Genomic DNA, 13,750 nt, shown 5'->3' with positions numbered 1-13,750 from the left:
TGGGGCTGAGGGGTTTGGAGTACAGGAGAGGATTCAGGGCTCGGGCACGTGTCCTGATTACAGTTATAGGTGGCCAGCCACAGATGCTGCAGCGACACAACCCCATAGTGTACACGGGGGAAGGCAAGATATGATATGATTTGCACCAGTGCAGCTTATCCTGATTCCGAGCAAGGGGGAGCTGTAGCAGTGCAAACCCTGGCTTTCCCCATCTGCACCAAGGGCTGCACCAATGGGTAAAATCCAAGGCCAGAGAAGGCCCCAGTCACACATTAGATTCTGTAGCAAGGAATAATGCAAATTAAGCCCAACATGGCAGCCTAACTATGAAGTGATCTACTTTGGAGACTTAAGTCAGTCACACTAGAGTCTACTTATGTAGTTAACTCCCACCCATCAATGGCAAAATAGATTCAAATGCTACCAAGTTTTGAATTTTAAATTTCCTGTTTATTTATACAGTATTATATATCTTGCATATGACACTTCATCTCATGACACAGCTATTACAGTGTCACTGAAAATAAGACTATTTTCCAGAGCCATCACAATACCCATAGTACAGTATCAAAACAACATTATGACTACTACATTTATCATGTAGTGAAGATGACAAATATAAGGGCCACTTCCAGCAAGAGCAATTACTTTGTCAGTTTCTTTCAGACAGGTAAGAGAAATGGAGTCAGAACAATGTCAGTGACAGCATTATTGCAATGGCAATTGTGTAACGGAAACAACAGATGTTTAGGACAATTTCAGAGACAAAGGTTTATTGTTAAGATGATGATAATGATGTGTTTATAATATTGTAATGTAAACTCTAAACTATTATAGTAAAAATATTATGAAAAGTACAGCCAACATATGAAATAGGGTTCTTTCTTTCCTCACGAAGTTGAGTTATTGACCATTTTAAATTCTTTTTCTCCAATTAAAATTAATAGGAATAAAATGCCTATAAAATGTCAATTTAAAAAAAATTAGGATTACAGATTATTAAAAATGTCTGATAGTGCACGTCACAATAAAGTGTGTCTTAGTAATATAAACAACATAATGCAAGTCAATAATTTTCTCTTTCTGCATAGACCACTTGTTTACCTACACTAACCTGAATGCGGTTGAAAACCAAATCTTGAGAATTGAGATTGATAATTCATCTCTTTTGGAATATTTCAGGCTACACTGAACATTATTAATTTTTACTTGGCTGAATGATACACACTAAATCCTACATGGTAACAGGTTTTGTAAAAACAAACAGTGCAGTGTTTACCTGAATTCTCTACAGAGGAGAGGATAAATAAGACGTTTATATGAATCTTCCACCGAATTATGCAATAACTTCATTAACTCTGGTTTTGCATAGCGTTTTGGTCTCCACCTGTACAAAAAAACAAAAAGGGCAGCATTAAACACTTCCACCACACCGAATCATAAATGTAGAGCTGGAATGGGCTTCAAGAGGTCATTTAGTCCAGCCTCCCTGCGCTGAGGCAGAACAAGGATACCTAGATCATCCCTGACAGGTGTTTGTCTAATCTGTTCTTTAAAACCTTCAATAACGGGGATTCAAAAACCTCTCTGTTCCAGTGACTAACTATCCTTATAGTTAGAAAGTTGTTCCTAAAATTCCTTGCTGCAAACTAAGCTGATTATTTCTTGTCCTACCCTCAGTATGGAAGATCCCCTCGAGATGAGAAAGAAGAAGCTTCCATAGTTAGAGAGAGAAAAAATAAAGACCAAAACAATTCTTGAATATGTATTGCTTCAGCATAATGTTCTATAAATGCCAGTATTACTGCACCAGTGCTGCTGTAAAGTTATATCTTCAATAGTGAATTGAAGAAGGCACAGTAACTTGGCACAGGCTTTTACTGTCAGAAAAGGTGAGGGGACTATGGACTTTTAGGGAACTGATATTTCCGACTGTCTTCATTTTAAAGAAAATACTACAAAAATAAATTAAAACTTCCCTCCCACTTGGACTGAAAAGAAAAAAGAACCCGTCAAACTTCATCCCAAATGTATGAATAAATCAGTTTTACATTTCCATTATATGCACCTCATTTACAATTCCCCACTGCCTCAAATGTGACAAAGCATTTCCTGCAGAGGCCACTATTGAGTTATGGACGTGAATAGAGGGCAGCTAGTTAAGGAAGGCAATGAAGGTCATATAAAAGTTGAAGTGCTGAACTACAGACAGCTAAGGGAAAACAAATACAAAATTGAGTTAAAACATTTTCTTAACATCTCTATGAGTGAAAACAGTCTATTTGTTTTGGAACAGCAAAAAAGCAAACATGTACCCATTACATGCATTTTCTTTTTGTTCTGTTAATGATATGCTTAAATTATACACCAAATTTCAGAGACTAGCAAAATCTCATTCAAACATAATCTCCCAGAATTTTGTACGCCATGCTCATCTTGTACCTTTTCTACTCTGGTGCAACTGTGTGGATAGACAAGGCTCTGCTAAGATTTGCTACAAGACATCAACCCAAGCCACAGAAGTCAGATCTGAATTTCAAGCTTCCCCAAAATTCAGGTGTGATCAGATCCAAGGTTTTGGTTCTCACCAAGCTATTTTCTGAGTAGCAAGAACCCATGCGATCACCTACCAGATACAAGAGAATTAAAGTTGTCCACTGAGCAGGTAAGAGGGACATGGCAGGATTTATTGTTCTCTCTCTCTATCTGGAAACATTTGAGTACATTTCAGAAAGCTGTTTTTAACAACATGAAAGAGTTGTGGGCATTTGAAAATCTGTCCAGCCGTGTGCGCAGTTGAAAATTATGCTAATTTTTAAAAGATATAGAGTATTAATTGTGTCTGTACTGCACTTACATGTACAGCTAATTTAGAAAGATCCAAGATTCTCTGAAACAGCCCAGACAAATTTTCAGTTGTTTAAGGAATTATCTCCTGAAATGGATTCTCTTCTTATGTATTTATATTTGAATAGTAGTATGTGATCATCTAATTAAACACCATACCTTGTTGCATACATACAAGGGGAGTTAAAGATTACATGAGGACCTTGTTTTACCATTTCATTACTTTTGAGTGCTTAGCCATATGACCTTATCATTAACAATTTTTGGCAACAATTTTATTATACTTTGTTGTAGAGAGGATTTTCTGGTATACACATAAAACAAGAGCAGGGTTTCCTTTGCTCTCGTTACTACCCAATCCTATTACCAGAAATTTGTACAGGTGGTAAAACTGACTATGCTGATGGAGATAGTAATGCATTTGGACAGCAGACATCAGCTTCCCTCTCTCTCTTGTTAAGGCTGATTAGTAGATCTTTTACCCACAAATAGCTCATCACAGCAGATATTTTTGACTGCATGCCACCTACGTATGACTAATAAAATGATTTTGTGATATTCAGTGAGAAGTCCTATAAATACTACAGCACCATATTGTACAATTCGTCATGAAACTAAAAACATCCAGAAGACGTATTCAATAAACAGCCTGTGAATAAATAGCATGTTTTTTAACCCACACACATATTCCATTACTTGTGGGGGGAGAGAGGGAAATAAAGTTTAACAATGGAATGGAGATAAAGTACCTCTAGATAGCTCTTGAAAGATAATCTGAACCTAAATAATCTCTACTCAACAAAGTGTTTTTTTCTGGAATATTTAATGAAAAATTCATTAATTTCTAAAATACTTTAAGTGTGGCAATGGTCAGGAAAGTTGTTATGAAAATCGCATCTTCTTACTCAACAGGTCTTCTCTCTGAGTGCATCTGCTTACCCTAGGGAATAAGGTAAACATATCTGCAGTCCTGTTGGGCCTGCATAGCAAATAACAGCTATGGGAGAGTGAGCTGGGTTCTATTTGGGCACACTCATCATCAACAGAATTGTTGAAGTTCAACTGAGGAATCTTCATTACCAGTGATGATGACTGATCCAAAAAGAACACAGCTGGTTTTCTAGACCCCAAGTCAAAAAGGCAGCACTATAATCTGTTTTCCTGAGAATTTAGCTAATTATACATGGACAGTGGAAGTCACCCACAAGAACAGCTATTTAAAGCATGATAACTCTGGCCTTATGTGGGATTTGAGAATTTCATCCTGAGAGGAGGGGAAAAAATAAAATCCACCCTCCCCTCAAGCCAAGTGATTCTATTTTTACAGAGTAACTTCTGAAAATGTAATCACACTTCAGTGCAAATCCGTCCTCCTCCTCAGTGATCAGTATGGTCCTGCTGCATAAGATGGGGTTAGATACAGAGTCAGGGGTACTGCAGGAGGCAGTTCTGGACAACCTAACCAGCCATTTTCTAGAATTTGGCCCAATCACAATGGCAGTTCTAGCGGTGGGTGCTCATCCCAGTGAGTTTCAACATAATCTTCAGTTTCCAGTCTCCAGCCCTTCTGATTTATACCACATCAGTCGTTATAGACTCTTCAAAGAGGCCTATCACCCTCCAATTCCCCTTTTCCCCTCAATGGCATGTTATCGCTAAAGACTTCCTCAGGAGAACAAATTAAAGATTAGTGTATTAACTACTAATTTAACAGGTAGGAGATAGCATTGTCTTGTGGAGAGGTCACTTTCCGCTCTCTGGATATTTGGATTCTAGTCTTAGTTTTGCCACCAACTTCTTGTGCAACCTTAGGCATGTAAGTTTCCCTTCGGTAAAATTTCATCACTTCCCAATTTCAGATGAGTGTTCGGATGTTCTCTCCATAAGTAATTGGAAGGCACTACAGTATGAGAAGTAATTGGAAGATACTACAGTATTAGAAGCAAGTGAATAGGTAGGAAATTGTGGATATAGGGCACTGATATCTTTCTTCAAATCCTAGGAGGCACAAGAATAAGAAAAAAAGCTTTGGGATTTGCAGGGACCCACCTCAGAATAACACTACAGTAGAACCCCTATTACAATGATTGGGGACTGAGGAGTTTGTAAAATCAACATCTCAACATTACAGTAGATATGATGCATAAATTGCAGTATGGTGCACTGCATTGTTCTCTTCTTGTCCTTCAAACCACTGCAAAGCAATTTCTAGTGCCCTGAAGGCATCAGAATGGGATAAGATGTCAACTTGTTTTTCATTACTTTCACTTTTGTTATGTGATTTCTTTTTCATTTGTGTTCTGTAGAAAAAATGGTTCATATAACTGGTCACTCATAAGAACATAACATAAGAACAGCCATACTGGGTCAGACCAAAGGTTCATCCAGCCCAGTATCCTGTCTACCGACAACGGCCAATGCCAACTGCCCCAGAGGGAGTGAACCTAACAGGTAATGATCAGGTGATCTCTCTCTCTCCTGCCATCCATCTCCACTTGCCCTTCTCTGAACCTTTTCTAATGCCAGTATACAGGTCTGTCTCATCTTACGCGCGGGTTCCATTCCGCGGTTAGCGTGTAAAGCAAAAACCGCGTATAGTCAAAATTACATTGAGTTCAATGGCGGGCAGAATCGCCCGCACTACAGGTACAGTATTAAAATTGTTATTTTTCTCTTTTTTTGTTGTTTTTTGTTTTGTTTTTGCCGACCGTGTAAAGCTGAAATCGCTCGTGTTAAATGCGTGTAAGATGTGACAGGCCTGTATCTTTTTTGAGATGAGGAGATCACATCTGTACACAGTATTCAAGATGTGGGCATACCATAAGACTGATGTTCATAAAATTAAGGTTCTACTGTACATTATATGACAATCTCCTTTGTATTTTTTAGCAAGGTGACAAAAAGTTAAACAGCATCTAAAATCTGTCCCCAAAGACATACAGTATTTAAAGCACTGGGTAAGAAATGAGAGATATCCTTATGTGAATTGCTGATGAACTTCAGTGACTGCAGATGAAACAACTGATAATAGGGGAAAAAATCTTTGGTAACAGTGTCATCAAAGAGGACTGCCTCCAATATTCACAAATCAATTATATGGGATGAAGAGAGGTAGCACAGAGAATACTGACTGGGCTGCAAATCACAAAAGTAGACCTGGTGCACTGTATACATTGGAATCCCTACCTCAGAGCAGTCCAAAAAGACCCAGGTCTGGGTGTAATGCAGTAAGCTACATGGTATTCCATTTGTATATGAGATGAATGAGGAGCTAAGATCAACGTGTCAAATTTAGAATTTGTGGTGCCAGGGAGTGTATTTATTCTCATCCTCCTGTTCAGACCTTTGTGCCAACATCATCAGAGTAACATGACCAGCGCAAGACTGAAGATGGCTGGCCTAGGGTGGAGCAGAATCCATGTTCAGTAACATTAGGAAACTCTTCTGGTGATCAGATGCACACTTGTAGATCCAGTGGGAAAGTGTAGAATCTAGCATAGATTTTCATGCATCAAGATCTACTGGAATTATCTCCTATGGAATTTTTTTGTTTGAGATAAAACAATTTGGCCCTTAATTAGAAAAACCTAAGGAAGATCATATATTGACTCTTGAGTCGAACGTTCAATTTCTGAGATCATTATTCCTCTTAGCACTGGAAGACTGACAAAAATATCTAAATTTACATTTTAAACTGTCATTCCTGTAGCAGCACAAACTGTTCCACTGACAGTGACTCATGCTGTTGCTGAATTCTATTGTAGATGCAGCTTTTTAAGACTGTTACAGATATTTCCTTCCTACACTATAGACCAATGATCCCCAAACTTTTTACCTCACACTCTCCCTTACCTGTCTACCGCCTGCTCTCCGGGAGCAGTGACGCAGCTCTGGGTGGGGAGGATGTGGACAGGGCTAAGGGGGCCAAGGCTGGAGCCACAGCTGAGAGCGGGGCCAGAGCTGAGGCTGGCAGCCAGGACCCAGGACCGGCAGCAGATCCTTGGGCGCAAGGCCTGCAGCTGGGGCAGGGGCCAGGAGCGGATCTGGGTGGCGCTCTCTCCCCACCCCATGTGGGGGCTGGCCTGGAGCATGCCCCACAGTTTGGGGACCTCTGCTGTAGACAATACTACACTGTGAAACAGTTTAGTCTGTAGTGTATATAAGAACTAAAATGGATTTTTAACTGTGATCAAGAATCATGACAGCTCTGAAAAGCCCAAGGACCTTACCATTAAGAAACACTATACTACCAGAGCAAACCACTTTTAATCACTCATACACTTTCTGTGGTGTATAATTTAAATTTCATATCATAGTATGTTATCCTCTTTATGTATTCAGCCATTAGCAAGGTCTTTCTTCCTGTCTGTGCACTATATCACATTAACTAAATTTTACAGATCAAGATCAGGATTTCCAAGATCCTTCACAATGGGAATTGGGTGCTTAACACCCTTTGGATCCTTGGAAAACTGAAGCCCAGATATTTTTGTGTATGCAAGCAAGATAAACAAATAAGGTCAGGACAATATTATTTTGCAAAGCAGATGGCTGGGCTCCAGTTGACACTGAAGGGAAGGAAGCTGGGAAGGGAAGGGACAGCGAAGCACTGAAGAAAATATTACTATAACTAGGACTTAGAGCGCATCTTTCACCACAGATTCTCAGAGCATTTGGCAAACGTTAAACAAGCCTCACAATGACAAGTTATCTTAAGAAAGTAACATGCCTGAAATCATACAGAGACTCGGTAAGAAATGGAAATAGAACCTGAGTCCAGACTCCCAATTCTCTACTTTAACCACTAGCCTACATAAACAGCACACAGTCAGTTGTCAGGACATCTGTGATGGGGATTATGGGGAAACAGATCATATAATTATGGTTTTGGGTAATTAAAAATAATATTTAAGAAACAATATCAATAAATGACATTCCTGAAAGTATACAGAATGCATTCCAAAGTACACCTCTACCTTGATATAACGCGACCCGATATAACACGAATTCGGATATAACGCGGTAAAGCAGTGCTCCGGGGGGAGGGGGGAGGTTGGGGGGCTGCACACTCCAGCGGATCAAAGCAAGTTCAATATAATGCAGTTTCACCTATAACACAGTAAGATTTTTTGGCTCCCGAGGACAGCGTTATATTGAGGTAGAGGTGTATCAAATTATACAGTGCCTTGGAAGTAGTCACACTTTCTTTATTTTAAAAGGTCTACTTTTCATTAGAAATAACAATGTTCTTTCATATTTTTGGCACAAGGTGTTTAATGAATGAAGATAGACTATTTTAGACAGTATAATCAATACATATGAATGTAACATAACAAAAGACATAGTAGGTCAGACCAATGGTTCATCTAAACCTATATAGTGTCTTTTGATAGTGGCTGGTGCCAGATGTTTCAGAGCTTCAAAATATACTATTTTATCCTAAATGTTCTTCTACAACATGTCCCTGTACAAAGGGCATACTGTAAATATTTCAAAATGCATTACAAAGTAAACCTTCAAATATTTTAGAATTTGAGGTGCTTAAAGAATGCTGCCAGAATTCTCAAGATACATCCAAAAACATCCTCCTCCTCCTCAAAATAATAATAAGCCTGCAGTAGGTGGTAATACAGAATGAGATCTAGCTGTTCACAAATTTAAACTCATCTAATAAGTTAAACATTTGTTAAACTATTTTCTTAATGTAACAAGACATGTGAGGTGCATTTTAGTATGTAGCTGCATATAGAAAAATATGATTTCAGTAAGAATATATATATACATACATATATATATATATATATACACACACACACACAGACCTTTCATTGACACACCACCTACAGAATTCATTCTTCACCCCGTCAGGAACGTTGACCTTCACTGTCAGGATCTTCAGATTTTCCCCTCGGTTAATGGCCAGAATCTGAGTGCAAACATAAATGGCAAAGACAGATGACACACAAAATACCCAAAAGATAAACTTATCAAGTCAACATTTGTATACACATTTGCTTGACATTCTGGAGCAAGTCATGCTGCTTATACAGTAAAACAGTTCACAAAGTATTGGTTTGTATAGATAACATCCAAAATGTAACTTAGACAAAATCACGCCATAGCAGAATACAGTATATTGTTTCTCCAGAGTAAAGAATCCCAATTTCATTTTGAGAATCCAGTTTCTGTTTTATATATATACACATGTACATGTATGTATACATATATTATACACCTCTACCCCGATATAATGCTGTCCTCGGGAGCCAAAAAATCTTACCGCGTAATAGGTGAAACAGTGTTATATCGAACTTGCTTTGATCCACCGGAGTGCGCAGCCCCGCCCCCCCGGAGCGCTGCTTTACCACGTTATATCTGAATTCGTGTTATATTGGGTCATGTTATATCAGGGTAGAAGTGTATATAGAGACACACACAATATATATTTATATATATTTAAAAAAAAAAAACCAGGAAATTAGACAGTTGTTAATTCACTGATTGAACCACTCAGGTGTTGCCCTTGTACAACCCCAGTTCAAACTTTCACTAAACAAAATGGAAAGTGATTCAAATCAAAACAGGAGACTACAGAAGAGACAGAGCTACATTTATGCTCCTGGTTTCCTTATTTGTACTGACAGCAACCAAATTAAAATCAGTCAGTTTGTAGCAGAATGTGTGACAAGAAAGGTAATCAGTTTAATTTGTAAAAGTTGAACTTTTCATTACTCACCCCTAGGAAACTTAAAACATTTTGCACCCCATTTTCAAATTAATATTAATATACCAGCCTTTAAGTCACTGCACAATCATCTATGCTCACAAGAGAAAGAATCTGTGCACAAACGCAGCACTTACACTAATGAACTAGCAGGTCTGGAAAGAAAAAAATCTATTTCAATACACATTCTGGGTTTTTTATGGGCATCTGTGACTAAGATGCAAATCTTGGGTCACAATTCAAGAGGTAATTACTGGAAGTTTGTCACTATGGACCTAGGCTAAATCCCATTTAAGTCAATGGGAGCCTTTTCTATTTGGATCAAGCCCTATATTGGTGTCTTATAGACAATGCGATCTCAGAATAAGGGATTTAATAAATGTAAAGCATGTAATTTGCATGCAACTGCATAGAAGAGAACACTGTTTTTTATACTTCAGTTTTATTTCCTTTTTTTCCTCTAAGTTAAACTCCACCAACACATATTCCTTAAACATTAGATGTGTAGATTCCATTAAAAAAAGCTGTTAAAAGTTGACATTCCTGTATTGCTGCATATGTTGCTGTATATTACAGGCCATAAATACTGTCACAACAGAGCATTCTGTGTCAATCATGAACTTTAATTCAATCACTAGCTAACACAGACATGTCACATATGTTAAATACAATGGTTTAAAATGACTCCAGGACATAGTACCAATTTATATTCCTCAGCTTTACTGTGCTTGTGACATACCAGGCCTGACATATCATTGAACAACAAAGCTAATAATAAAAATTGCATGTGAAATATTATAGCATCGGGTACCTTGACTGCCAAAGCAAACGTTTTCATGCAGAGATTAGAAAGACATTTTTAACAAATCAAATGCTTTCATGTTTATTCCAATTTTATTTATATATAAAAAGACAAAGTTAATGTCAAGCTAAAGTGAAATCAAAATGATGTTCAGGACAAACAACATATCTGATATAGAATTATAGTATCACCATTCACAACATTATTATTAAGGGTCAGTGTTTTAATTAAAACACTATTTACAAGGGCGTATAACTAGGCAGTAAAAATGCTCTTAGTTCTCTCTCACTAGCAAATCTTTTTACCAACTTTAGAATTTAACACTCAATTTAGTCTGTTCTAAATGATGAGTGTCTACAGAAAAAATATAAATTGAAAAGAGCCTCAATTAAATATGGCAAGTAGTTAGCCAATTTCCCCATGTCATGCAATGCATGTACAGTATTCACTTTTGGCAACAGATTCCACAAACAGCCACAATGAACATAAACTACCGTACATTTTTCTCCAGCCCTAAATTGTGTCTGTATTAACAGACTGGAATGGATCCAATGGATAGGAGTTACACTCTCATAGACTAATGATGAAAAAAATAACTTCTAAAAACAAAATCGGAGCAGGGATTTAATCCAGTGATACAAAGAGATACGTCAGACTCAGTTCTAGTTATTGAATACATAACATCTTGTGTATTATTTCACAGAACTTTCTGATTACATATTTATCATAGAGCCTTAAAATAAGCAGCAGCAGTCTTGAATTAATATATTCCATTTATATCTTTCAGTAACTTTAAATATCTCTTGCATAGGGTGACCAGATAGCAACTGTGAAAAAACAGGATGGGGCTGAGGGGTAATAGGAGCCTATATAAGAAGAAGTCCCAAAAACCGGGACTGTCCCTATAAAAACAGGACATCTGGTCACCCTACTTTTGAATCACACTTCTTAAATGGTATTGAAGCTATTATGCCTAAAACATGGTATTTTACATATCAGTCTCCCCCTTCCCTCCCACACACCCAATTATGTCTTCCTGCCACATGGTATAGAAAAGAAGAAAAAGAGACTAGTGCATAAGCACTGGTATGTTTACAGCAAGTCAGACAATGTCAAGATGTTGTGGCGGAGGTTCATTCTATTATTTATATTGTGGCAGTAACTAAAATATGCTAAGTGCCGTACATATATAAGTCCCATACCTGAACAGCTAGCATCTTAGAAGAAGGGCAGGATATGTGGACCTCTTTCCTCTTAGTGTATGTCTACACAGCAACTAGACACCCGCAGCTGGCCCATGCCGGGGAACTCAGGCTTGTGGTTGTTTCATTGTTGTGTAGACTTCCAGGTTCGAGCCCGGGCCCAGGACTGTGCGAGATGGGCGAGTCCCAGAGCTCAGGCTCCAGCCCGAGTCCAGAAGTCTACACTGCAATGAAACAGTTCCGCATCTCAAACCCTGCGAGCCTGAGTCAACTGGCACAGACCAGCCACGGGTGTCTAGTTGTTGTGTAGACATACCCTTAGAGAAAAAAAGGTACATACACCTCTACCTCGATATAACGCTATCCTCGGGAGCCAAAAAATCTTACCGCGTTATAGGTGAAACCGCGTTATATTTAACTTGCTTTGATCCACCAGAGTGCGCAGCCCCACGCCCCCCGGAGCACTGCTTTTCCGCGTTATATCCAAATTTGTGTTATATCGGGTTGCGTTATATCGAGGTAGCAGTGTAACTACTATCTTTAATGTACAGCAAAATCTTCCAGACAGGAGGCACCCTCAAGAAAGGTAAAGATATACATACAATGAAGCTGACATTGTGCAGTTATTTTTCAAGACCTATATTTTAATTTTTTTTTTTTTACTCAGCAACCAGGAATTATCTTTTTTTCTCCAGCCAGTTCAGTTCATATCCTTCCTTAGACGCAATTAAAGCTTTCACTAGTATAGTAAAAGTTTTTTTATCCACCATGTTGGGGCAATGGTGGAGGGGGGTGCCAGTAAGTGAAAATTCCAGTTAACTAAGAGGGAGGGAGTTTGGGTGTGGGGTTGGGGATTGGGGCACGGGAGAGGGTGCGGAGCACTGGCTCTGGGAGGGAGTTTGGGTGCAGGAGGGGGCTCGGGGCAGGGGACTGGGGCGTGGGAGTGGGTGCAGGGTGCCAGATTTGGGTGGCACTCACCTCGGGTGGCTCCCCGCAAGTGGCGACCTGTCCCTGCTGCTCTTAGGCAGAAGCGTGGCTAAGCGGCTCTGCGTGCTGCCTCCTCCCACAGGCGCTGCGCCCCCGCAGCTCCCACTGGCTGCAGTTCCCGGCCAATGGAAGCTGTGGATCCAGCACTCAGGGTGGGGCAGGGGCAGCGTGCAGAGCTGCTTAGCCGCGCCTCCAACTAGGAGTAGCAGGGACAAGTTGCTGCTTGCTGGGAGCTACCTGAGGTGAGTGCCACCCGGAACTGGTGCCCCCTCCCACGCCCCAACCTCCAGCCCCGCACCCCCTCCCACACTCCAAACCCCTCGTGGCCATTCCTCCGCCTAGGAGCAGCAGGGACATGTTGCCCCTTCCAGGGAGCCACGCAGAGCCAGGTAGGGAGCCTGCCAGGCCCGTGCCAATTGGACTATAAACCGGACTTTCAATGAAGATCAGAAATGCTGGTTTATAGAGCTTTCTGGCTGGTAAAGTACCAGATAACACAGCTTTTACTGTACTGTGTTACTCACACTACAAATCTAGAAGAACAACAACTTACTCTGTACTTTTATATACATGATTTTATTAGATACATGATTCTGAATGGCAAACAGATACAAAATGAATTTTTTGTCAAAGAAAAAACAACTTATTCTATTACATGACAAATAGCATGTGAATGTAATTCAAGTAATATAACCTATGTGAATGCAGGGCAGAATTAAGGCTGTTCATAGAACTTTAACTATGAGTATTGCCTAACTTGAGTGCTTAGCATTCTCGGTGTAATTTTTATGTAGAGAATCTTTTTTTTTTTTTTTAATTTCACAGATTCTTCCTAAAGTTTCCAAGTTCTCCACATCATTTACAGACATGCTTCTTAAAAAACAATGGACTGAAAAAGAGGATTTCTTCGAATGAGTTTATCTATCCCCCTTCTCTCTTCAGTGCACATTTTATATGGCCTCCTTAATATGGAAGATCACAACATTCTTTACTGAAAGTCATAACAGGTATAGGAGAAAAGACATCATTTAAAGAGGAAGTGACTCTCACTGATTTGGAGGGAAGGAGAGTTCTAATGCAAAGCACCACAAGTGAAAGTGTGACCACATAGCTTTCAGGGTTGCTAGGATTGGGTAGGAAATAAATTCAAGGTGGGGAATGACCAAGATTTTCAGAAACCAAGGGCCA

At 39.3% G+C, this 13,750-nt stretch overlaps 1 protein-coding gene across 2 annotated transcripts in view; it reads right to left on the bottom strand.

Annotated features, from left to right (window-relative positions):
* Nucleotides 1–13,750, bottom strand: part of SRBD1 (S1 RNA binding domain 1) — a 224,184-nt gene that overhangs the window by 160,421 nt on the left and 50,013 nt on the right. For both annotated transcript variants that reach the window (XM_054023628.1, XM_054023629.1), the window contains 2 exons: nt 8,670–8,773; nt 1,280–1,387 (listed from right to left, as the gene is read on the bottom strand). In XM_054023628.1, the coding sequence (XP_053879603.1) occupies nt 1,280–1,387; nt 8,670–8,773 (212 nt within the window). The remainder of the gene's footprint in view (nt 1–1,279; nt 1,388–8,669; nt 8,774–13,750) is intronic.

Source organism: Malaclemys terrapin, chromosome 3, assembly GCF_027887155.1.
Source record: "Malaclemys terrapin pileata isolate rMalTer1 chromosome 3, rMalTer1.hap1, whole genome shotgun sequence".
Classification (NCBI taxonomy): domain Eukaryota; kingdom Metazoa; phylum Chordata; order Testudines; family Emydidae; genus Malaclemys; species Malaclemys terrapin.
This window is presented reverse-complemented; position numbering and strand designations above follow the sequence as displayed.